Source organism: Cricetulus griseus, assembly GCF_003668045.3.
Source record: "Cricetulus griseus strain 17A/GY chromosome 1 unlocalized genomic scaffold, alternate assembly CriGri-PICRH-1.0 chr1_1, whole genome shotgun sequence".
In the NCBI taxonomy this organism is placed as follows: Eukaryota; Metazoa; Chordata; class Mammalia; order Rodentia; family Cricetidae; genus Cricetulus; species Cricetulus griseus.
The window spans coordinates 269,073,538-269,100,514 of NW_023276807.1; the positions used below are offsets into that span (position 1 = coordinate 269,073,538).

Consider the following 26,977-nt stretch of genomic DNA (forward strand, 5'->3'; position numbering starts at 1 on the left):
AGATTTGCTTAGTTATGCTAAAAGATAAATTAGATACGAAACTTTAGACTCACAAAGATAGGATAGATATTTTCTTTAATTTTGCTAAATACAAATAGACTAGAATAGATACTCTAAATGTAATTCTTACTTAGTAACTTTTTGTTATATGTAATTTTAATATATTAAAATGAAAACCTTCCCTTTTGTATTAGACAGAAAAGGGGAAAACACTGTGGGATGTCTTTTTGTACAATGTGAATATGTGCTGCTCTCTTTTGTTGGTAAATAAAGCTGCTTTGGCCTACGGCAGGACAGAGTACAACTAGGCAGGAAATCCAAACAGAGATACAGAAGAAAGGTGGAGTCTGGGAGATGACAGCCAGTCACCCAAGAAGCAAGAAGCCAGCTGACTGGTAATGCCATGGCCACATGACAACACATAGATTAATAGAAATGGGTTCATTTAATAGTAAGAGTTGGCTAGTAATAAGCCTGAGCTATCAGCCAAGCATTTATAAGTAATATTAAGCCTCTGAGTGGTTATTTGGGAAATGGCTGATGGGAGAGAAACCGCAGATTACAAACTTGTGAAAAAGTGAATTAGTATGTCAAATAAAAATTTTTTTGAGAAATTCAAGCAAACCTTTTGATTTTCCTGTATTTCTTTTCTCATTAGTTCATTTACAGCAATCCTTGTGAGAGATCTGAGAAAATAAACACATTACTTAATAAAAATGAATAGAACTAATGCTTCTGTAAGTGTTTAGGAATAATCATTAACTCAATGTAACACACTTACTTTCCAAATGCATCAAGCACACACATTTCCACAGCCCAGTTTGACAGTGACACTGCATTTTATTTGACACACACACATTTCCATAGCCCAGTTTGACAGTGACACTGCATTTTATTTGACACACACACACATTTCCACAGCCCAGTTTGACAGTGACATTGTATTTTATTTGACACTACACCCCTTTCACACGGAATGAAGACTCAAAATTACATATACTTCCAATATATGCATCAAGTACCAGCTTAGATAATTTACCACTGCTTTTGTTTCCAAAACACTAATTATATAAGAATTTTGATTATTCTTGGCTTAACCAATACAGTAAACAGAGTTATCCATTGGTATAAATGGAGGAGGGATGCCAGGATCCCCCATAAAAACAAAAATCCATGTGTGAGTGATCACAGCCCTTATTAAAAACGGCTTGTAATTGCATATAACCTACACATATAATCCTGCACATTATAAATGACCTATATAGACCATCTGTAATACTTAATACTCTCTTTTGTAATAGCTTGTGCACTATGTTACTTAAAATGATTATGAAGATGTTATCTGTTCAAGTTCAAGACAGAGAGCATTATTCTTTCCAAATGTAGTTCGTCATTTTCAGGTGTGGGACTTAGACACAGTGAGGGATGATGACTTCATAGTAGCCACTCTAGAAGACTTTATTATTCTCTTATAACTTAAAGATAGAATTACAAATAAATACTCTCTACAGATGTTTTCAACCTGTAAAATCCCTATAATAAAATGTTGTCATTATACCTGTCAATATATGCATAAGAATTAATCTACAATCCAACATTCAATAGTTGGCTGTTTTATTAAAACAAGAATTATTTTTCTTCATATTTGAGCTAATTTCAAAAGTTACCATTAGTTGAAAGTTATGTGGCTAAACGTTTTCATATACACCTATTTCATGTTTTATATTTGAATAGTGTTAATGTCTCAAATTTCTCTCCACTTAAAATTGGCTGACCCAGAAGTGCAAGCATATTATGTTAATATGTCACAATGAATCTCACCATTTTCTACAATGAGTGTACTAATAAATGTCACTTAAGCAGGCACAGAAGCAAAGTCCTATAATTCTACCTACTTAAGAGAATGAGGCAGTAGGGCAGAGGATTTGAGATTAGCTTGGGCCACACAGCAAGAAATTACCACCCAAAAACTAAAAATAAATAAATAAATAAAATTACAAACTTCTATTATCAGAGGGCCTTAAAACACAACTGGGGTCTCTTGTATCCAACAGATACTATTTATCTATCTTTCAAATGTTAATGCTACCTTCATTTAAAAATCTTTAATTTGAATTGTAAATGGACAAAATAGTATCTGAGAAAAAGATTTAGCATTCAGTCCTTAAAAAGATAAGCCAAGATGCTCCCCACCCCTCCATCAACAATCCACCCACTGCATCAATGACCAAGGGGAGCCACAGGCGCCCGCTACACCTGGAAGAAGAGAGTGTCTGAACTCCTGGCTGGACAGCACTGATCTCTAGGCCCTAACCCGTGGGTTCACATCCTGTACCCATCTAGAGCAGCCCCAGTAACCAGACAGCAGCACCCACCAGCCCCTGCATCAAAACATTCCCCACTGCATCAGAGACCAAGGGAGCCACAGGCCCCACCTACACCTGGAGGAAGAGAGACCTCTGGAGCCACAGTCCCCACCTGCACCATTTGGAGGAAGAGACGGTGTAAGAACACAGTCAACAACATAAAGAGCAGCTGGCAGCATCAGAAACTAGCGATTCTACAACAGCAAGACCTGAACATCACAATGCAGATGAAGCAGAAGAAAATGACTTTAAAATAACTTTATGAAGATGATAGAGGTCCTTAAAGAGGAAATAAAAATTCCTTAAAGAAGTGGGAAAAAAGGCAAACAAAAATTGGAAGAAATCATTAAGTCCCTTAAAGAAAACCAAGGCTGCGGGAGGGAACAATCAAATAAGTGAAGCAAACGAAGGAAACAGACCAAGATGTGAAAATTAAATAGAGGCAATAAAGAAAACACAAATCAAAGAACTCTGGAAATGAAAAATCTGGGTAAATAAACAGGAACTAAAGACGCAAGCATAACCAACAGAATGCAAGAGATGGAAGACAGAATCTCAGGCACTGAAGATACTATAGAGGAAAGAGATTCATCAGTCAAAGGAAAATGTTAAATCCAACAAAATCTTAACATAAAACACACAGGAAATCTGAGATACCATGAAAAGACCAAACCTAAGAATAATGGGGATAGAAGAAGGAGAAGAATTCCAGCTCAAAGGCACAGAAAATATATTCAAGAAAATGACAGAAGAAGACCCGGAAAGGCAACTCAGAGGTTAAGAGCACAGGCTGCTCTTCCTGAGGTCCTGAGTTCAATTCCTAGCAACCACATGGTGGCTCACAGCCATCTGTAATGGGATCTGGTGCCCTCTTCTGGCCTGCAGGTACACATACATGCAGAATACTGTATACATAATTAATGGAGAATGTTCTTCTGTGTATGTTATTGATTGTTGAATAAAGTACTGTTTGGCCAATGAGGCAGCAAGTTAGGCGGGACTAGGAGTTAAGGAGGATTCTGGGAAGTGTAGTAAAGAAGTGGTGATCCAGGCAGGAAATCAAACAGCAGGGAGACTCACACATAAACAAGGGAAGAAGGAAGTGGGGCCTTCTCTCTTCCTCCAGAGTCACCATGTGATCCCTGGATGAGGACGCCAATGGAAGGCGTCCAATAAGATAAGTCTTATAAAATATATAGATTTATGATAATTAAGACTGAGCTAACAGATGAGAATCCTAATAGAAGTCTCTGTGTATCATTTGGGGCTCCAACTGGGCAGGCAGACCTCAGGCGGCTGGTGGAAAGCGCCCAGGTGGCGGAAGGGCTCGGCAGCTTTTGGCGAAAAGATTCATTGTAACACATAATACATAAATAGATCTTTAAAAAAATAGAAGAAAACTTTCCCAACCTAAAGAAGGTATACCTATGAAGGTACAAGAAGCTCACGGAACACAAAATAGACTGAACCAAAAAGTTCCCTCACTATATAATAATAATAAAAACATTAAACATACAGAATAAAGAAAGAATACTAAAGGCTGCAAAGGAAAAAGTCCAAGTAACATACAAAGGCAGACTTATCAGAATTACACCCAACTTCTCAATGGAAACTCTGAAAGCCAGATGGTCTTGGACAGATGTTCTGCAAACACTAAGAGACTGCGGAAGCTAGCCTAGACTACTATGCCCAGCAAAACTCTCAATCACTATATATGGATAAAACAAGATATTCCATGATAAAACCAGATTTAAACAATACTTATCTACAAATCCAGTCCTACAGAAAGCACTAGAAGGAAAATTCCAACCCAATGAAGTTAGGTATACTCACAAAAACATAGGCAACAGATAACTTCACACCAGCAAACCCCAAAGAAGGGAAACATACAAGCACTACCACCACCACTAACAAAACCAAATATAACATGAATTAACAATCACTGGTCATTAATATCGCTTAACATCAATGATATCCATTTGCCTATAAAAAGACACAGGCTATCAAAAACATGACCCATCCTTCTGCCGCATACAAGAAACACATAGAGTAACAGAAAACAGGCAGAGTAAACGGTTGGGAAAATGTTTTCCAATCAAATTGACCTAAGAAGCAAACTGGTATACCTATCCCAATATCTAACAAATTAGACTTCAAACAAAAATCAATCAAAAGAGATAAAGACGGTCATTTCATATTTATTACAGGGAAAGTCCATCAAGATGAAGTCTCAATTCTGAACATTTATGCCACAAATACAAGAGAACCCACATTTGTAAAAGAAACATTACTAAAGCTTAAATCACACATGTAAGGACTTGTAGGACAGTATGAAATCAGTGCTAAGAGGAAAGTTCATGGCACTAAGTGCCTATGTAAAGAACATGGAAACAGTATGTATTCATTCGTAAGTGGATATTAGACGTAAAGAAAAGGATATCCAGACTACAAATCACAGCTCCAGAGAAGCCAGGTAACAAGGAGGACCCTAAGAGGGACACACGGATGACCCTGGGCATGGAAATTAAATAATATCTACTGGGTAAACCGGGGTGAGGGTTTGTCAGGTGGTGGGGAGAGAAGATGAGAGCATGAGGAAACAGAGTGGTTAAGGGTTGGAGGGATGCAGTGCAAGAGCAATGAAAGGGACACCTTAATAGAGAGGCCACTATGGGCTTAGGGAGCAAACTGGTGCTAGAGCAATTCCCAAGAATTCACAAGGATGACCCCAGCTAAGACTCCTAGCAATAGTGGAGAGGGTGCCCAAACTGGCCTGCCCCTGTAATAAGATTGTTGAATACTCCAATTATCATCATAGAGCCTTCATTCAGAAATAAATGGAGCCAGATGCAGCGATCCACAACCAACACCAGGCCGAGATCCAGGAATCCAGTCAAAGAGAAGGACAAAGGGAATATATGAGCAAGGGAGGTCAAGACAATGATGGAGAATCTACAGAGACAGCTGAACCAAGCTCATGGAAACTTGTGACCTCTGGACCTACAACTGTGGAGACTCCCTCTGTATGTGAAAGACAGTTGTGAAGCTTGGGCTATCTATCTGAGGAGCCCCTGGCAGTAGGACATGAGGTAGCTTGTTGGAGCCCATCCCTATGGTGGGATGCCATAGTCAGTCTTAATGCATGGGAGAGGGGCCTGGCCCTGTCCCAACCTGTTCTGCTAGACTTTGTTGACTCCTCATGGGAGCCCTTACACACGAGGAGGAGAGGACTGGGGGTGTGTTGGGCAGAGGTGAGGGGGAATGGGAGGGAAAACTGTGGTTGCAATGTAAAATGAAATTTAAAAGAATAAATGAATTATTATAAAAAGAATATGGAGAAATCTCACACTAGCGACTTAATAGCACACTTGGAAGCTCTAGAACAAAAATGGCAAACTCACTCAGGAGGAGTAGATGAAAGAAAATAATCAAATTGAGGGATGGAATCAATAAAATAGAAACAAGAGAACAATACAAAGAATCAATGGGACAAAGAGTTGGTTCTTCAACAAAATCAACAAGACAGAAAACTCGTATCCAAACTGACCAAAGAGCAGAGAGTCAATATCCAAATTAACAAAATCAGAAATTAAAAGGGGGGCATAACAACAGACACTGAGAACTATCAGGTCATACTTTGAAAACCTGTACTCCAAAAAATTGGAAAATTTAAAAGAATTGGACAATTTTCTGGATAGGTAACACTTACCAAAATTAAATCAAGACCAGATAAATAATTTAAGTAGACCTATAACACCAAAGGAAATAGAAGCAGTCATCAAAAGTCTCTCAACCAAAAAAAGGCCAGGGCCAGGTAGTTCCAGTTCAGAATTCTATCAGAATTTCAAAGAAGAGCTAACACCAGTACTCCTCAAGTTGTTCCACACCACAGAAACAAAATAAACATTACCAGACTCTTTTTACAAAACTACAGGTACCAATACCCAAACCACACAATGACACAACTAAGAAAGAATTACAGACCAATCTCCCCCATGAACATTGACACAAAAATACTCAATAAAATAGTGGTAAAAAAAATCATCTACCATGACCAAGTAGGCTTCATTCCAGAGATGCAGGGATGGTTCAACATAAGAAAATCTGTCAATGTAACTCACTATATAAATAAAATGATTGAAAGAAACCACACGATTATCTCACTAAATGCTGACAAAGTCTTCCACAAAATCCAACACCCCTTCATGATAAAGGTCTTGGAGAAATCAGGGATACAAGGAACATACCTAAATATAATAAAGTCATTATACAGTAAGCCAACAGACAACATCAAAGTAAATGAAGAGAAACTCAAATCCAACCCAGTAAGATCAGGAACAAGACAAGGCTGTCCACTCTCTCCATATATACTCAATATTTGTACTCGAAGTTCTAGCTAGAGCAATAAGATAACAAAAGGAGATTAAGGGGATACAAATTGGCAGGGAAGAAGTCAAACTCTCACTATTTGCAGGTGATATGATGGTGTACATAAGGGACCCCAAAAAGTTCTACCAGAGAACTCCTATAGCTAATTAACATCTTCAGTAATATAAGACTAACTAAAAAAGGGAAAAAATCAGTAGACTTCCTAACATACAAATGATAAATGGGCTGAGAAAAAAATCAGAGAAACATCACCCTTTTCAATTGCCACGAATAACATAAAATATTTTGGGGTAACCCTAACCAAACAAGTGAAAGACCTGTACGAAAAGAACTATAAGTCTTTGAAGAAAGAAACTGAAGAAGACATCAGAAAGCGGAAAATTCTTCCATGCTCTTGGATCAGTAGGATCAACATAGTAAAAATGTCAATCTTATCAAAAGCAATCTACAGATTCAATGCAATCCCCATCAAAATCCCAACACAATTCTTCATAGACCTCAAAAAAAATTACTTAACTTTATATGGAACAACAAAAAACCAGGGTAGCCAAAACAATCCTGTACAATAAAGAAACTTCCAGAGGCATCACCATCCCTGACTTCAGCTATACTATAGAGCTATAGCAATAAAAACAGGTTGGTATTGGCACAAAAACACACACCTGGATCAATGGAATTGAATTGAAAACCCTGATACTAATCCACACACCCATGAATTCCTGATTTTTGGCAATGAAGCTAAAATTATACAATGGAAAAAGAAAACATCTTCAACAAATGGTGCTGCATAACTGGATGTCGCCATGTAGAAGACTGTAAATAGATCCCTGGCCATCCCTATCCACAAAACTCAAGTTTAAGTGGATCAAAGCTCTCAACATAAATCCAGTTACACTGAACATGATAGAAGAGAAAGTGGAAAGTAGTTTTGGCACAGGAAAGCACTTCCTGAACATAACACCAGTAGCAGACACTGAGATGAACAATTAATAAATGGGACCTTCTGAAAGTGAGCAATTCCCCAATAAAAACCGGACTTCCCTCTATCAGGACTTTCGTGGACTCTGTTACAATTGTCCATTTTGCTCTCCTGTGGGAGGCGTCACCCTCCCTGGGGAGATGATGGGGGGACTGGGAGGAAGAGAGGGAGAGGGAACTGGGATTGGTATATAAAACAAGACTTTTTAAAAATAAAAAAATACAATTTTTCTTTTCCTTTAGTCTCTAATTTAATAGTTGTCTTTGTAGTATAATATATATGCATATATGACACAATATTTTACTCTAATAAAAACTAAACATAAATAATGGAAAACCCTAAACCTTGAAAATCTAGAATTGACATCTTCATGTTACAAAATCAGTTATTCTCATACGGTCCACTTCATGGAAAGACATCTACTTATAACCACACCAATAAAGTTTAACATACCTGGCTTTTATGGGGAAGTTCTGTGAAATATCTTTCATTAATTTTATGGCATCATAAACAGGAGTAGATACAATTTGAGAGGCTGCTTGAAAACTAAGATCTAGAGAAAAAATCAAAATCACTCGTAAATCTACTGTAACAGTCCAGCTTTAGACATTTCCACTCAATATAGCTATTTTCCTTCAACGTTTTCCCGAATATTCACACATATGTTAATGGTAATGTATTTAGCATTTTTTAAAGTTTTAAGTCAAAAGCTTCCTCCTTAAATTAGGGCATGACTTAAACTTTTATGAATGAGTGATTTAGTAGTTACCTGTTTTCCACAAATTAGAATATATCAAAAGAGACTCATGCCGACATAAACAACATGGCTTCTGCCATAAAAACATGAGGCTGTTCTTTCTGTCCTTAGGTTGGGTGAAATATGTAACCAAGGCTTTGATGGAAAGAGTAACGAGGCAAATTGCTCATTACTGAGGGAAGTGTACTGGAGTCTTCAGTGGAGTAGCCACTGGTGAGCTGGCTGTGATCCAGTACACAGTGCCACCCATGCTCATGCAAACAGCCCCAATCACACTTAGTGGGGTGGACTCTCAGGATGGTCACACTTAGTGGGATGGACTCTCAGCATGGTCACACTTAGTGGGATGGACTCTCAGCATGGTCATACTTAGAGGGATGGACTCTCAGCATGGTCACACTTAGTGGGGTGGACTCTCAGCATGGTCACACTTAGTGGGGTGGACTCTCAGGATGGTCACACTTAGTGGGGTGGACTCTCAGCATGGTCACACTTAGTGGGGTGGACTCTCAGCATGGTCACACTTAGAGGGATGGACTCTCAGGATGGTCACACTTAGTGGGGTGGACTCTCAGCATGGTCACACTTAGTGGGATGGACTCTCAGCATGGTCACACTTAGAGGGATGGACTCTCAGGATGGTCACACTTAGTGGGGTGGACTCTCAGCATGGTCACACTTAGTGGGATGGACTCTCAGGATGGTCACACTTAGTGGGGTGGACTCTCAGCATGGTCACACTTAGTGGGGTGGAGTCTAAGGATGGTCACACTTAGTGGGATGGACTCTCAGCATGATCACACTTAGTGGGATGGACTCTCAGGATGGTCACGGTGGGGTGGACTCTCAGCATGGTCACACTTAGTGGGATGGACTCTCAGGATGGACTCACACACACGGGAGGAGAAGACTTCTGGATGGAGAAAAGAAGGGCTTCAGTGGAAAGGGTTGGAGTGAGAATGACTAGAACTCATTACATACAGGTATGAAATGGCTAAAGAATAAATGTGTTTAAAAAGCAACAGAGGCCAGGGTACATGTAGCTCAGTAGCAGAGTGAAATCCTGGGTCCCTGGGTTAATGACCAGCATCTACTCCCTTAAAAAATAACAAAGAAAGACAAAGAAAAGCAAAGGGGAAAGAGGAGTTCAAAAGAGCCAATTATTAAGATAATTACTAAAGAGGACTGAACTTAACACATTAATTTTATCTTTAGATATCATTTATTTTTTGCTGAAATAAAACTAAAATTTATAATTAGCATTATTTTTCCCCAAATAAATAGTTCTACTGAAAGGAAAATCTAGGTGGCTGGACATAGTCGCTTTCAAACATGTTAGAAACAATAAACTTAGTCTCATTATTTTCAAGAGTCAGAGAGATTTTAAAGTCAAATTCTTTTGTTACTTAATCATGATTCTTTGTAAGATTTCACTAGAAGGAGAACCTTGATTTTTCAAATAGTGGTTAAGGAAGCTATTTTGTAATAACAAGGCTACTTTTGTCTCCATGTTCTCTGTGTGCAAATTTGAATCAGCTGCAGGCAAAGCCTATAAATATGCTGTTAGGCTAGTCTCCCAGGGGAGGGCATAGTCTAAGTAACTAGAGTTTAAATCCCAGATATATCGTGTATTAGCTGAATTAGTGCTCACTACCATTCCTCAGCCTACTCAATTGTTTCTAGTTCCAATATCACAGTGAGACTATCAGGGTTCATTAATGCATTAAAGTCTCTGTTCAAATGATGAAGCACAGTGGGCAATTTTACAAGCCTCTCTCTGAGCTCCTTTCCAAAGATCACTGGGTTGGGGGAGGTGACAGTGTGTGTGTGGGGGGAGGAACCGGACCACAACGATGACATTGTGTGCTCTAATAGCAGTCCAGAAAGAAAAGCTTGTATTGTTTCAAAGATTTCTTCATTGTGAGTCTACCATAAGTATGTATTTAAAATGATGTCCTATAAAGTAATGAGGTCGTGAGTAACTGAGACACACTTGTTATTAGGCAGTTAGGTACAGATGTTATAGAACCTTAAATTAGCACATGCTATAGTTTTAAAATATGTTTTTCATAGGTCTCTTAAACTTAAACTTGTGTATGATGCAGCTTAAGAATTAGTGTGGACTAAAAATCCTTTAATTAGCATATCAAATTAGTAATTTTTAAATTTAAAATGGGGAAGGACCTCATCTTCAGAAGCTCAGTGTGTAAGTGAAATAGCTTATATGAAATAGCTTATATGAAATAGCTTATATGAAATAGCTTATATGAAAAGGTTCTGCCAAGTATTTCAGGCAAAAGAAAAACAGTTTTGCATTATATATGCTATTTTGTCAAGACAATTCTGATTAATATCCTTTTAATTGTTGAAAAGGAACTCTACCTATAGCTAGGGATTGGGGAAAATGAGGCAGAAATTGTTAGAGAATTTGCAATATGGTTTCTGGGGTGACAGAAATACTCTGAGCTTACCTGTGGAAACTGCAGCAGAACTCTGAAAATGCATTAAAACCCACTGAACATTACAGCTCAGAGGGGTAAATTGTATAATGTGTAAGTTTTATGTCTCAATAAAGCTATTATATTAAATAGGCATATGAAAGGCATGATGAAAGTTACACATAAAACTGGCGCATGCCCATACCTAATAAACCATTTCAAACAATGAAGAAAGGAAATTATAAACCGAAAAGAACTTAAAGTTCACTCCAACTAAAACTCGGCCACATAATCTTGGCTTTTGGTTGCCAGCACAAAAATTGCCAGTTTCATAGCTACCAGCCATCTCACTTGATAATTACTTTAAAAATTTGTCAGAGAAACACAGAGTTGTCTGAGGCTAAAATTTGACAATAGGGCCCGTGAAATAACACAATGGGGAAAACTACCTGTTGCCTAGCCTGACAACCAGAGTTCACACCCCCTCCCCAACACACACTAAATATTCACTTTGTTGTCTAAAAGAAAAGTAAGACTGTGTCTGAATTCTCCTAATTTAACAGGAGCTTTCTGAGGCTTGTGTATTTTAAAAAACATATTAGTCTTGACAGTTTCTTCCATGTACAAATGAGTTTTAATTGTTGGGGCTGGAGAGATGGTTCAGTAGGAAGAGCACTGGCTGCTCTTTTAGCGGTTCTGAGGTCAGTTCCCAGCAACCACATGGTGCCTCAGACAATGACAATGGGATCTGACGCCCTCTTGTGGCCTGGAGGTGTACACGGCAATGGAATACTCAAAATACATGAAATACAAACATTAATACATCTTTAATTGTTTTTACCTGTTACTACCCCCCCCTTTCTACTGGGATGCTTTTACTCAAGCAGCCTCCTTTTGCTTTCAGGCTTCTGTTGCCTGTGACTGAGCTTAGTTCCTGTCGTTGAACAAGCATGGGTGGGAAGTTAGCCACCCTGTCACTGGAGGAAGTGACAGCCTGGAGTAGATAGATCCTTTGAAACAAAGACTTACACTGTAGCTCAGGCTAATCTAGAAGTCTCTGTGTCACATGTATCAATACTCTTGCCTCAGCATTTGAAGTAACAAAATTACAGGCATGAGCCATTACACCAGCCTTCTAATTCATCATCACAGAGTCCGAAGCAGGGTTTAGTGTTTGAGGAAGGAAATGAGCTTATACTTTTAGAATGATAGTACCAAATATCATTATATAATTTTAAAAGTATGAATTGATAATTAGTGTTTTAATTAAAACATATATCCACAAATAGAATTTATAGTCTTCTCATAATTAATTATGGCTGTTTATAAAGTAACAAATCATGTCTTATTAAAGTTTATTTAATAAAACACAGGCTGGTTACCCAAGAGTAATGTTAAAAGCATTCAAAGTACTGTACCTTGTAGCTCCCAGACTTTCAAAGGCGTCATTTCTTTGCTGCTCTCAATCAGGTACTTTTGGAAAATTGTAAGATTATCTTTAAGATCTGAATATATTTCTCTGCATCAGAATATAAAGTAATGTTAACTGTCAATATTTACCACAAATTGTGATACAAGTAATATACTTTTGGAATACTTTCTTATAAATAGAAAGAAGCTTATCATTCAGAATTAAGATAATAAATTGTGATATAGCTATAGTCACTGAATTTAAAGAGGAAGATAAATATGTCTCCTTTTAAAATACATAAAGCAAAAAATCTGGAGGGCTGGATTCTCAGTTACAACATTACCTGTAAAAGATGAATGGAAGTCAGCAGAATTGTCAACTTATTACATTGCTTAATTTCAATGTCTTAAAAATTAACATTGCTTCTATGTTTTAAAACAGAAACAAATTCACAACTGAAGACAAATAAAACTTCCAATAGCAAACTTCACCCAAGAGATTCTTCTCTGTAAGAATTTGTTCTAGTTCTTTAAAGTTTCGCCTCTGACCTACATAACAAGCTCAAGTCAGGTAACTTTGTCCAGTGTAAACATATAAGCATCTTTTAGAGGATCAAACAGTAATGTAGTCAAATGGCATTTAACTATACACATGGTATAATTACCTTTCCTGTGTTGCTCATGAAATCATGATGCAGTATCCTTTCTTGTTTAATTAGAACTCTTTGTCTTAGGCTCAAGTTACTTACTAATACCAGCCAGGGTTATCAGTGTAGGCAGAACTTTTAAACCAAAAAAAGCAACTACTAGTCTTAAATATTTTACATTGGTGTGGATTTTTATATAGTGAGATAAATTTGAGGCTAATTTTATTATGTGTATTTTTGTTCCTACTCCTGTTTGGGGTATTGTGTTTACACAGCTTATTGAAAAATTTAATGTATAATAAAAATGCAGATTAATAGTCATCTATAATAGTCAAATACAGCCTTGTTAGGTATGTTTTCAAGGTCATACACTGATATATCTAGATACACAGATGGTCTTCAAACAGTTCAAGGACCTACAGAATATGGCATTTAATACGCTTAATAACCTAAGGCTCTTCATGACAGTGAGACACGTCTGCCCCTGACAGAACCAATTTACTTCAGAAAAGGATGATGGTCAGCGAAGAACCTCCATATGGAGTTTGCTTTCTTTGTGGCAAAAGCTAGCCATTTGGGCAAGAGCCTGCCCTTGCCTTGACTGCTGACAGGATGCAGTCCAAATTGGATGAGCAGGACAAAATGAAGTGACTGCTGAGCTTTGCCAAGCCAAGGTGGGACAGTCCTTCAGAATTTCAGCCTCACAGACACGCCTGTCAGATATTCTAGGCCCGGGGCCGGTGTGGGTGCTCCACGATGCAGAGGAGCCTTGGGTGACTGTCCCCGCAGCCAGCTGTTTCTGCCGTTTCTTAAGTTTTGGAAGCTGTTTGCTCTGTGCGTCCTGTTAACCTGGGGAATATTATGTCCTTCTCAGGTGTTTGACAGGATTGAAGAGTAGACAGTTACAGTTCTCCCTAGTCACAGCAGAGAGTAAATTAGGCATGAAACTCTGGATTCCTCAGGAGAGGACATTGGATGAAATATTTTCTCTAAATTTGTATTTCCCAAATACAAATGGACTGGGTATTATAACTGTAATTCTTATTTAAAAACTGTTTTTTTGTGTATAATTTTACTATGTTAAAAGTAAAAGTTTTTTAAAAATTTAGACCAAAAGGTGTAAATTCTATGGAGCAATCCTCCTGTACACTGTGAAAATGTGTTGCTCTCATTGTTAATAAGGTGATGGGCAGATAAACAAGCCGGATTTTGGGGGCAGAGAGAATGCAGAATCTTGGGAGTCATAAGAGTCGCAGAGAGAAACCAGATGAATGTGTCATGTTAAAAGAAAGTACTGCCACATGGCAGAGGGTGGATAAGAAATATGGGTTAATTTAAAATTTAAGAGTTAGCTAGTAACAAGCCTGAGCTATAATATGAGCACTTATAATTAACATTAAGTCTCTGTGTCAGTTATTTAGGAACTGGTGGGTGAGAAAGAAAGTTCACCTACTGAATATACAGAAACAAAGAGAAAACACAAGTTTTTGTCTGATGATAGGAAGAACTTCTATTTCAAATATTTTAAAAAAGACAAAACCACCCAATTAAAATATTCTATTTCAGATTCTAGAATCATGAATATGCAAATTGTACACCAAGGGCTGCACTGCTGCTTGCATAAGTGTTAGTCCTATTAGTTCAGGAGATCTTGTGACTGGGTAACCGCACTCAGAATGGTTTCTTCTAGTTCCATCCATTTGCCTGTGAATTTGAAGATTCCATTTTTTTTTTCTGCTGAGTAGCACTCCATTGTGTAAATGTACCACACTTTCTCTATCCATTCTTCAGTTGAGGGGCATCTAGGTTGCTTCCATGTTCTGGTTATTACAAACAATGCTGCCATGAACATTGTTGAACAGATGTCCTTATTGTATTGTTAGACCCCCGAAAACTCAAGTATCCAGGGTCCCAGGCCACATTCTCGGTCACCCCAATCACCAGGCGGATTCGAGAGCTTGTTGCAAACTGCACGAGGCTTTATTGTAATTTAACGAGCTAACCCCATGTTAGCTCGGATCTTTCACCCACCCGCCATGGCGGATGGCTAGAAAAGACAGTTTGAAGCCGCTGCGCACAGATCTTTATAGGGCAATGTAAGGGGAGTGTCTAGGGGTATGCACAGGCTCAGGATTGGTGTGCCTCCAGGCTTGGAGGGCTTGCCCTGTGTTGATTGGTCAACTGGTTGTTATGGCCCATAGGCCCTCCCAGGGTGGTTGCTATGCTTTGTGCATCATTGCTGTGTGCCTGCCCGTAAAGCACACCCAGGGTCGTAAAGCATAGCGCCACTTCCGATTGGTTCCTTGTCACGAGGCAGGCATCTGACTTTCTAGTGTCTAACTTCTGATGGGTTCCTTATCACGAGACAGGCATCTGACCTCTAAGTGACCAAGGCAGGTTTATGGCAAGCCCGTGTTCAGCTGTTATGGCTGCCGAAAGGGAAGCTGGTCCCTTCAGTATGAATGTGCTTCTTTTGGGTATATGCCTAAGAGTGGAATTGCTGGATCTTGTGGTAGACTGATTCCCATTTTCCTGGGGAATCTCCATACTGATTTCCAAAGTGGCTGTACAAGTTTGTACTCCCACCAGCAGTGGAAGAGTGTTCCCCTTTCTCCACATCCTCTCCAGCATAAACTGTCATTGGTGTTTTTGATTTTAGTAATTCTGACAGGAGCAAGATGGTATCTCAGAGTTGTTTTGATTTGCATTTCCCTGATGGCAAAGGATGTTAAGCACTTTCTTAAGTGTCTTTCAGCCATTTTAGATTCCTCCATTGAGAATTCTCTAATTAGTCTGTACCTCACTTTTTAATTGAATTATTTGGTGTTTTGGTGACTAGCTTCTTGAGTTCTTTGTATATTTTGGAGATCAGCTCTCTGTCAGATGTGGGGTTGGTGAATATCTTTTCCCATTTTGTGGGCTGCCGTTTTGCCTTGTTGATTGTGTCCTTTGCCTTACAAAAGCTTCTCAGGAGGTCCCATTTATTAATTGTTAATCTCAATGTCTGTGCTACTGGTGTTATGTTCAAGAAGCCATCTCCTGTACCAATTCATACGAGGGTACCACCTACTTTCTCTTCTAAGAGGTTCAGTGTTGCTGGATTTATGATGAGGTCTTTGATCCATTTGGACTTGAGTTTTGGGTATGGCGATAGATATGGGTCCATCTGTAGTCTTCTACATGTCAGCATCCAGTTATGCCAGCACCTAATAGGGAGCATGGAGGGAGGGGGAAGGAGCTAGAAGAAAGAGAAGGGGAGAAGAGGAGGGGAGAGGAGGACATGAGGGAGCAGGAAGATTTAGTCAGGGGAAGAATAGAGGAGAGCAAGAAAAGAGATACCATCATAGAGCAAGCCATTATAGGTTAAAGAGAAACCTGGCACTAGGGAATGTCCAGAGATCTGTAAGGTTGACCCCAATTAATAATCTAAACAGTGGTTGAGAGGCTACTTTAATTGTCCTTCCCCTATAATGAGATTGATGACTACCTTATATGCCACCCTAGAGCCTTTATCCAGTAGCTGAGGAAAGCAGAAGCAAACACTCACAGCTAAACACTGAGCTGAACTCTGGAATGCAGTTGCAGAGAGGGAGGAGAGAGATGAACAAAGGGGTCAAGACCAAGCTGGAGAAACCCACAGAAACAGCTGACCTGAATAAGGGGAGCTCATGGACCCTGGACTGATGGCTGGGAAACCAGCAAAAGACTGTTCTAGACCCCCTGAATGAGGATGTCAGTTTGGAGGTCTGGAAAATCTATGGGGCCTCTGGTAGTGGCTCAGTATTTATCCCTAGCCTAGGAATGGACTTTAGTAGCCCATTCCACATAGAGGGAAACTCTCTCAACCTAGACACACTGGGCAGGGCCTAGACCCTGCTCCAAATGATGTAACAGACTCTGAAGATCCCCCATGTAAGGCCTCACCCTCCCTGGGGAGCAGAAAGGGGATGGGATAGGAGATTAGTGGGGGGCAGGGGAGGAGGGGAGGGACAGGGATCGGGATTGACATGTAAAAGAAGCTTGTTTCTAATTTAAAACTGGCCTAATTACAATTCTATATAAAGACTTAGTCCTTCCATACTGCTGTTGACTCTGATGCTGGGAAGCAGAAGCTGCAGCTGCACCTCTCTAGGTGTGGCCCTTGGCATTACAGGCTTCTGGGGTTGCTTGGGGACATATGGAGGAACTGTGTTGAACTGTAGTGACTTTGGAGAGCTCTTCTGAATCAGGCCTTGCTCTGACTATACTGAAAACCCCTGTGTTGTTGAAGTGAAACCCAAGGTTCCATCTCTCCTGCTCCCAGGGAGAGGGTTACAGTTAATAGGACAGTTTCACTTTATTCATTGTTCTTACAAGATGGGAACAGATGCAGGCGGAGTCTTTACAACAAAGACCCTATAATAATGAGGGCTATAATTTGTACTTGTTGCTTAGGAAGGGGGTGGAAGAAAGAAGGTTTCAGTTTGCATAAATTATTTCATACATTCCAAGTTGTCAGACAAGATGAAATTGGAAGGAGGAGTTATTTGCTCAAATCAGGTAAATTAACAATGTTGTTGTAATCACTGCCCCTTGAATTCTGGGGGGCTCTTTCTCCATTTTTTGCTTTGTTTTGTTTTTTTGGGTCTTTTTTAATGTTTCTGTTTTTTCTCCCTGGTTGATATTGTGCTTAGATATTAAATTGCCACAAATTGAAACTTTTAAGTTTAATAAAAATTACTCAACATATCTAATGCTGAAATAGAGAAAAGATTTGTTAAAAAAATGTCTTCATATTAATTGAGTAACATCTACTTTTTGAGAAGTACCTCATCAAGTACGTATCCATAAAGCTTTTAGAAAAAAAGAGAACCGGGTCTGTGTCAAACCAGTGCAATGGCAGTGAGGTGCCCAAGAGCAGCTGCCTTACAAACTCGGTGGGTTGGCTGGCAAGCGAACACCAGGGGTGCTCCTGAGACTGCCTCCCTGGTGCCTGGATTACACAAACATGGCATCACACCCTAGGATAGGTCAGGAGGATTGCTCAAACGTGTTTCCTAGTAAGGAAGACTAAGGTGTTTCCCTTCTGCTTATCTCCTCACCTCTCACCCCTGCCCAAACAAGTAAACTAAGGTTCATGTATTCCAGACAAAGGAATGAGTAATTGGTTCACAGAAAAGTAGGAGACCGAAGCATGGAAAGAACAGTTAGCGACTTCAATGTAACAGCAGTCTGCTTCCTCAGGCCTTCGTGGTTTCACTCTCCAGTCTCTCCTCCCATACCCCCCTCCTGAATAAGGAGTGGAACAGGGCAAGACCAACCGGAAGCCTAAATGATGGTGGGTGGGAGTAATATGTAGGGGAGTGCTAAGTTCCCGCATGTCTGCTTCAACATTCATCCCACTGTAACGGTATGAAGAGTCGTGCTCTTTGGGAGGACGGGCATCTACAAGGGGGTGCGCTGCGTGTGCCCCTCCTCCCTTTATCCTTTATTCTTTCTGCCATGGTCTGAGGGACCATGCTCTTACCTCCAAAAGTCATGCCGACTGCCACCACCTTCACCTTAGCGTTTCTGGCTCCCAGAACTTAATTTCTGCTTTTCATGACCTGTCCATTCTCAGATTCTCCATTACAGTAGCACAAATGTACTAAGGCAATAGGATCCCCAAATAAAATCCATCTCCACGTGGCCCCCGTGACTGCAATTTTATTTGGCAAGAGGATGTTCGAAGACGCAATTGGTTGGAGAAGTGATCTTTCTGGTTGCAGTGTGCTATAGATCAACGGTAGGATCCTTCCCGAGGACAGGGAAGAGGGAAGAGGGCCGGGCAGACTTCTCCTTTTCAGAACTAGGAGAAAATTAATTTCTCTTATTTTCAGTCACTCAGTGTATGACTCCAGTTAGTAATCCTACGAGTATACTCTGTATTAATATTTAGTCATAGCAGTATTTTTGTGTGTGTGAACAGGCACACATGCGTGTGTGTGGGGGGTGTGTGTAGGAGCATGTGTGTGGATGTGGTCTCCACCTTGTTTGATTGATTGTTCTGGATCTCACCAAGAAGGCTGGCCAGCCGGTGAGCCCCAGAGTTACTCCTGTGATGGCCTCCCCTTGCCTGGATCACACATGCATGGCAGACAGCACACCAGGTATTAACTGAGTCAGGTCCTCATTCTCAAACAGCAAGCATTTCAGATCGAATTGTCTGCCCATAGCATATACTGTTTGTTTTTTTACTAATTCAAGCAATGTATGCATTGTCTCATGTAGCGAATACTTCAGGGCAAAGGATGTTGTTTCAAAATGAGCAACTGAGTTACTGTGGACGAACTCTGAATATTTCCTCCTCTATAAAACAATTTAGAATCTGAAGGCATGTAATTTATCCCCACATCAAACTATTTTAAAAATTAAAAGTAACTATAGATTTCAACATTTTAACACAGTTGAGAAGTGGAACAAAACCATATTGTTGTCTATTAAATATTTTACTTATCTGTAAGATGTATTAACTAGTACCTTGTATGGTCAAAACACTAAAAATAAAATCCAGCTGTCTCCCTAATGTAGCCCAGTATCCAAGTCTGTTACCATCACTCCATAGGGTGATCTTAGTCACCAAGATGAACAACTTTAGTGTCTTAAGGTTATTTGCAATTAAAAGCTAAAGTGTCAACAGAAACTCCCTTTTGTTCTTTTTTTAGAATTTTGCCTATATACAGGATTCACCAAGTATTCCCTTCCAGTAATTTAGAGTATGCACACATAAAATTGTGGCTAGCCTTATCCATGAGTACACAGAAAGGCCTTAGTGTTCTACTGTTTAATGTGTATGTGGGTGTGTGCGCTCACATGCGTGTGCAGGTATGTGTGAGCAAGCAGAGGCCAGAGGAGGACGTCCATAGTCTGGTTCTACTGCTCTCTGCCTTCTCTTGAGTAAGGGATACCTCACTGAAAGGAATTTGCCATTTTTTGGCGAGGCTGGGAGCTAGTAAGCCCCAGCAACCCTCCTCTCTCTGCCCCCATCCCTCAGCACTTGGGTTACACACATGTGACTAAACCTGGATTTTTGTTTGTTTGCTTATTGATGTTTTTGTTTTTACATCCTGTCCACAGTTTCCCTTTCCTCCGCCATCTCGCCTCCTCTCCCTCACCCTGTCCACTCCTCCTGCTCTGTTTCTCTTCAGAAAAGGCCAGGCCTCTTTTGGGTACCAGCTAGCCATGGTGTGTCTAGTTTTAGTGAGACTAGGCACCTCCTCTCCTATTAAAGCTGGAAGAGGCAGCCCAGGAGGAGGAAAGGGTCCCAAAAGCAGGCAACAGATTCAGAGACAGCCCCTGCTCCCACTGTTAGGAGCCCCACAAGACCAAGCTACACAACTGTAACCTATGTGCAGAGAGCCTAGGCCAGTTCCATGAAGGCTCCCTAGCTGTTGGTTCAGTCTCTTTGATTCCCTATGAGCCCAAGTTTAAGCCTGGCCTTTTACATGAGTAAAAATGGAGTATGAATTCAGGTCCCCACACCTGTAAAGTAAGCACTGCTTATCCACTGAGCCATTGCCCAAGCCTCTCTTGTCCTCATTTGCACTAAGCATTTAGCCAATGTTAAATGTCACAATGGTTATATGATTTTAGTATTATAACATTTATAATCTTCACATTTCAAATAGTTTGTAAGTATGTACTTATTGTACAGGTTACTAGTATCCTACTATGGGAACTCAGTCACTCAGTCACTAAACAAGTCACTGCATTCAAATATGAAAAACCGTAATTCCTAAGGGGACGGCACCCCATAGTGCACATGAGTAGTGGGTGTGGTGGTTTGAAGTTTAATGGCCCCCAGGGCTCATATATCTGAATGCTCAGTCATCAGGGAGTGGCACTAATTGAGAAGGATTAAGGGGCGTGGCCTTGTCGTACTGCAGTAGGTGTATCCTTACTGAAGAAAGTGTGTCACGGGGGTGGGGTGGGGTAGGGTGGGGTGGGGGGTGGGAGGTGGTGGGGGGTGGGTTTGCGGTTTTAGAAGCCCACGTCAAGTCCAGTGTTGCAGTCTCCCTCCCCGCAGGGATCAGGATCAGGACGTGGCTTCTTCAGCATTGTGCCTGACTGCTGTCATGCTTCCTGACGGGATGATAATGAACATCTCTGAAACTGTAAGCAAGTTCCGATTAAATGTGTTCTAAGAGTTTCCTTGGTCACGCTGTCTCTTCACAGCACTGGACAGGAGGGTTGACTGACAATACCACAAGATAATGCACATTTGGTATCTGATTCTTTGGTTTGTTATGTTTATTATTTCATAATTTCAAGGTTTAGCTGGTTCTATAAAATTTGAGGCTTTGTTTATGGAACCCCATTTTTCTGATTAAAAGGGGAGAAATACACATTTAACTGTGACCTAAATACAAGTTGTTAAAAGTTCCAGATTTCTACTTTGCCAACTACGTTGGGGATATGACACCATATTAGAAATGGAATTCAAAATATCAATTTAGTCACAATAGTAAATTGAATATATTTTAATTTTTGAGGTTAATAAGAAAATAAAGTTTGATAGTAAATAATTCAATACATGGAAAAATGTTTTCAAAACTGGCAATAGTAGAGCAAGAAAAAAAAAAAGCAAAGGCCAGGAATAAGCAATTTACCGGAGAAGAAATTCGAAGTCCAATAAATACATGAAAAGAGTCAGTTCTTGCAACAAACTGTCAACCACTGACTATTCCTGAATTCAAATTACACAATATTCATAATTATAAAGAATCATTTTAAAGAATAAATGAAATAATTATAAAGAATCACTTAAGCATAGTTCTAGGAAACAGATACATTCACACACTAGTGCAGATATGTTAGTAGATTTTAGAAGGAAAATTTACAAATGTATATCAAAATTCAACAAGTACAAAGATCTGGACTTTTTTTTTTCTGAAAATTGTGCCAAGAAAAATTTGAGCTGTACATGACAGTGTACATAAGAATATGCAGTGGGAATATGAAGAAATAATGGTTAAGTCCCATTCAGTGGGACAGTTCTCTCACAGTATGTTAGAAAAGTAGGTGGACAAAACAGTTCCAACTGTGCAAAACAATATACTCTGTAGGCATTTGTTTTAATCTATAAAATATGTGCAGGAAGGTTGGAAAGACACATGCCAAAACATTATGGCAGTGACAGTTATCTCCTAGCTGTGGAAGTAATAATTATTTTAATTTTCTTTTTGTTTTCCATGCTTGCTTTTTCTGGCTTTTTGACATTAGCGGTTGGTAAATTCTTTAAAAATAAAGACAATGGTGTGCATTTAAAATGGTCTGTGCACTTGTTTGACACAAACTAGGGTTATCTGAGAGGAGGGAACCTCAGCTGAGAAGATGCCTTTATAAAATCCAGATGTAGGGCATTTTCTTAATCCCATTAGTCAGTGATTGATGGGATTGGGCCCAACCCATTGTGGGCGGTGCCATCCCTGGGCTGGGGTCCAGGGTTCTGTGAGAAAGCAGGCTGAGCAAGCCCTGGGGAACAAGCCAGTAAGCAGTGGTCCTCCAGGGCCTCTGCATCAGCTCCTGCCTCCGGGTTCCTGACCCACTTGAGTTCCTGTCCTGATCTCCTTCCTTGATGACTACAGTATGCAAGTGTGAGCCAAATAAGCCCCTCCTCCCTGCCTTGCATTTGGTCACTGTGTTTCATCCCAGCAACAGGAACTCAAACTAGAACAGTGTGTAAGATGAGTGTGTGCCAACAGTGTATATCAAATCACCTACTTTCAGAGCTAAGGTGCACAATAAAACCAAGTTTATTCTATTAAGACTCACTTTAGTTTCCCGAAGAGAAATCCTTGGACTTCATCTGCTTCAGTCTCCTTTTCTGTAGTGGCATCTGTCGTAGCTACATTGAAGGAAAAATAAACATTTGTAGGCTGGGCAAAGAACACAGAGCACTCTCAGCGAAGGGAGTTCTGTTTGTTTAACATTGCTTTTCTTTCATGCACAAGGTTATCGTATGTGCACATACATGTACTATAATCCTAAATAAATGTGCACTATCTCTAAAAATGGGCTTAGATGGTGAAACATTGCATAAGCCCATGAATGTCATGTAAATCTCTTTATAGATCTATTTTGTAAACCCAACTGAAAAGACAAAGGCCCCACAAGAAATCCTGGTTTATGCGTTCAGGTCTGATGGCAGATCCATACCCTGACAAATGTGAGTTTTTGCACAACTGAGGATTCGTAAAGGTAGTGGAGGGATCTTTGACATTTCGCTCATGGGCTCAAAGAACAATGGTGGTGTTACACTCATTCCCTTTTCCTACCAAATAGTGTGGAAGTACACATGGGAAGAGAGCAAGGGCTTGCCCCCATCACAGTTCGTGAAGGCACAGCAGCTGAAAGTCTGAGTCTCCACTGGAAGCAGAGGCAGGCAGGGTGCCCTGAGTTACTTGTGTACTGGCAAAATACTTGCCGATTTCAATCACTGGGTAAAACCTGCTGTCTGCTATGATTTATGATGGACAGGAACCTGGAAAAAGACACTAATGATAAACAGCACACTTGGTGGAAAAAGAGAAAGACAAAGGGACAACTTTAATAAAGTGAGAAAAATTCCTCAGAGAAGGCACAAGAATAAATGGGCTGGAAAAGGGGAAGCAGACGGTGAGGAACCAGGAACTATCTCCACACTGAGGAGAGCTGCTAGGAGAGGGAGAGTCTGTTTTCTTTAAAGGAATGCCACTGGTAAGTGGGTCACACTCCAGTAGAAGGCCACACAGTCAAGGATATACGGGGTACAAACAGCACTTGATTTTTTTTTTTTAAGAAGGGAAAAATTTGTGTGGGTAGAGAAGGGTGTGTGTGTCTGGGAAGAGTTGGGAGGATGAGATGAATATAATCAACACATATTCCATGGAATTCTCAAAAGAAAAAAAAAACTATGTGTATAGGGGAAGCAATAATTGGATGGCTTGGTGGGTTATAAAAAAACCAAAGGAAGAGGATGAGGAGTTAAGAAGAGTGTGCTCTAGGGAGGGTGGGCAGAACTGGAAGGAGAGAGTGGGGCGCGGGAATGGCAAAGACACCGTTTACACGAATGAAAATTTCAAAGAAGAGAAACATTGAAACTTTGAAAATCTTACTTTTAATTTGGATATCGTCCAGTGCTTTGTATTCTGTATCTTTAATCGCTAGCTCCACTCCATAGCCAGATAACAACATTTTTCTTGAGCTTGGCTTCTGTTCATTTATTTTAGAAAAACGGGAGACAGTTAGGTATCTTGGTTAAACTTAGCGCCATGACACAGTAGGGTACTATAGTGAATTAGTGACACTGCAGGCACACTCGTGTGCATGGGGCGAGGTGCTGAGGCTTGAGCACAGGCCAGGCAAGTGCTAGGCAAGCACTCAGGCACCAGGCTAGCCCCCTGCCCAACACAAAAAGCGTTAACCACCATGAAATGGACAATGAGTTAACAGAGGATCCAATACTGTGAAGTGTACTTCCTTCGTTCACCTCCACAAGGCTTGCTTCTGACTCATTAGGTAGCTAGTTCCAGGACAACCAGAGAGCAAGCAAAAGTAAATCATGGAAAGCAAGACTAGAGACGGCAGGCAGGTAGGCAGACAATAAAACTCTCTGTGCTTAGGGCCCTGGAAACCCTGATTAGATCTTTCTTCAGGTATGTCAATGTCTAAAATATTCCAAATGCCACAAAGTAATGAGTGGCTATAGTTGACCACATCTGAGCCATCTGTAACATCTGTATTTTAGTACTAATTTTCCTCCTCCTAGGGAAGGAAGAATGTAAAATGGGTATCTCTGGAGAGTCCTCCAATAAACAAGGCAATGCAGATGAATACAACGGACTTTTAGAAAGTAAGTTTTCTTCCTTCAGATCCTGGCATTCCTATCTGCTGTGCTCTAACTATCGTCATTTGGCTTTTTTTCCAGGGGTAAGAAAACTAATTTTAATGACTCTGAATGCACTGAATTCTTAGAAGCCATGCGTGTTTGCTAACCACAAGTTTGCACGGGGACAGTTTGGTGCTCTTCCATGTGACAGGGGAGTATGTAAAGACAGGCTAGAGGAAAGAAATCCCCTTTACTCTCCTTTTTCTTCCCTCATGTTTTTCTTGGCCTTAAAATCAAATTTACCAGAAGAATGTCTATCTCTTGACCCATTTTATTTCCAAATAAGAACATGCATGAATAACCTTCGGATACACAGCACTGAATTTAATTTTCAAGTATCTTAGGAACACTGCAATTAAAGGTGGAGTCGTTATAATTACACTGACATGAAAAAGTTGAAAATGTTCTAAAGTTTTCAATTTCATATAGCTACCCCAAAACAAAATGGTAGTTGGTGGCTTAGAAATCTGAAATCAGAAGGCCACATGTCCTGTCAGGCGTCCTTAGGAAACACAATTCCACATAACCAATTTCTATAATCTGTAACTAAAAAGTTACTGGCTCTTGGATAAAAAAAAGTGTTTATTAGATTTGTATGTACTTTCTCCTTTTGAAATATACCAAAATAAAAACCCAACTGTAGTTTAAGAAGCTTGTATGTGTAAGCCGCAATGCTCGTAAGCCAAGAGGGCTAAGACAAACCTTCATATTTCTATCTCTTCTTCCCCCCACAGAAACACATCTGCTCAAAAGGAAGCATCAGGAAGTCTATTTTCATAAAGCCATAGGTTGATTCAATCTACATTATAGCTACTGTGAGTGTATAAGGTGTCATCCGTTAAGTACAAGGCCACAATTTAATGGTACAAAGCTAACACATGGCTAACATGACCCCATGGAATTTACATTATCCAGAGAATGTTTAAAACAGATCCTCAAAATGATAGGCACATGTATAGCGAGACACTCTAGCTCCACCCCTGGTAACCGGGACAGGCGTGCCGGAACACGCCCATGAGGGCGGGGTGAGGGGGAAGTCTAAGGTGACCTAAGGGGCTCTTAGAGGACACGTGGGCGCTCTCTTCTGCTCCCACTTTTGCTGCTGGCCGTGGTCCCGGCTCCTTCCTCCTCGCTTTGGCCTGCCCTGGGCTGGTGTGTGGGAATAAAGAAAACCTTGCCCTATTGACTGCTGGTTGATCACTAACACGTTAGCATGGTGAACATTAACAAGGTAAGCATGTGCATTTATCTCCCACATCCATTTTCTTTGACTGTGTCTCTTGTCTCTGATCTGCTCCGCGCAATGGAGAATTACACCCACAGAGTGCTACTGCTCCTGATGAATACGCATCTACTCTGGCAAGGAAAGGAAAACGATTCAGAAGTACTAGTGTAAAGAAACTCAGCTATAAAGAACGCTTTGTAGGCATCCTGTAGTCCCATCATTGCATCCTCTTTTATCTTCATGTTTTCATTGAAACACTTTATTATCATCTAACATAATATACCTATGGGTTTTTCACCTCCTGCCGGTAAAATGTAGGCTTCTGGAAAAGGGACTGTTTCTATCTTACTGCCTTGTAAATAATATTTGTCATAGAGGCACATGAAGAATTAATGACATAAATTACAAAACATATGCATTTAGTGAACCTATGCTTTTGCTATGTATTTTTAATCTTCATGTGAACTATTAAAATATCTATATTCCAGTAGTTTACCAAAAATTTAAGATTTTAAAACAAGATTTCCTCATTGCTAGTAAATAGCTTTGACTTAACTAATCTCATACAATAAAAGTTTATAAACGAGGATAGTGAGGAGCACTGGAAAAACACTTCAGTAACATATGATTAATGGGACAGACCAACCTACAGATGGCCTCTGTATTGCAGTGGTCCCTGGTTTTCTTTCTTTTTAAAATGCAATTCTTAGAACAACTGCAATATCCTCCCAGGCTTTGGCACCCTGAGACATGGGGGACACGGCTGGAGCAGCCCAGGCTCTGTTCTTATCTCCAGAGAATATGATGCTGTAAAACACTATAGATCAACTAAAACAGTTCTCAGAAATATGTAACAGTAAATGTTCATAGCAGTAACAA

At 40.1% G+C, this 26,977-nt stretch overlaps 1 protein-coding gene across 2 annotated transcripts in view; it reads right to left on the reverse strand.

Moving 5' to 3' along the window:
* Positions 1–26,977, reverse strand: part of Uggt2 (UDP-glucose glycoprotein glucosyltransferase 2) — a 115,415-nt gene that overhangs the window by 79,602 nt on the left and 8,836 nt on the right. For both annotated transcript variants that reach the window (XM_027393922.2, XM_035452924.1), the window contains exons 6-10: positions 24,101–24,197; positions 22,779–22,851; positions 12,348–12,448; positions 8,188–8,287; positions 626–686 (exon numbers count right to left, since the gene is read on the reverse strand). In XM_027393922.2, the coding sequence (XP_027249723.1) occupies positions 626–686; positions 8,188–8,287; positions 12,348–12,448; positions 22,779–22,851; positions 24,101–24,197 (432 nt within the window). The remainder of the gene's footprint in view (positions 1–625; positions 687–8,187; positions 8,288–12,347; positions 12,449–22,778; positions 22,852–24,100; positions 24,198–26,977) is intronic.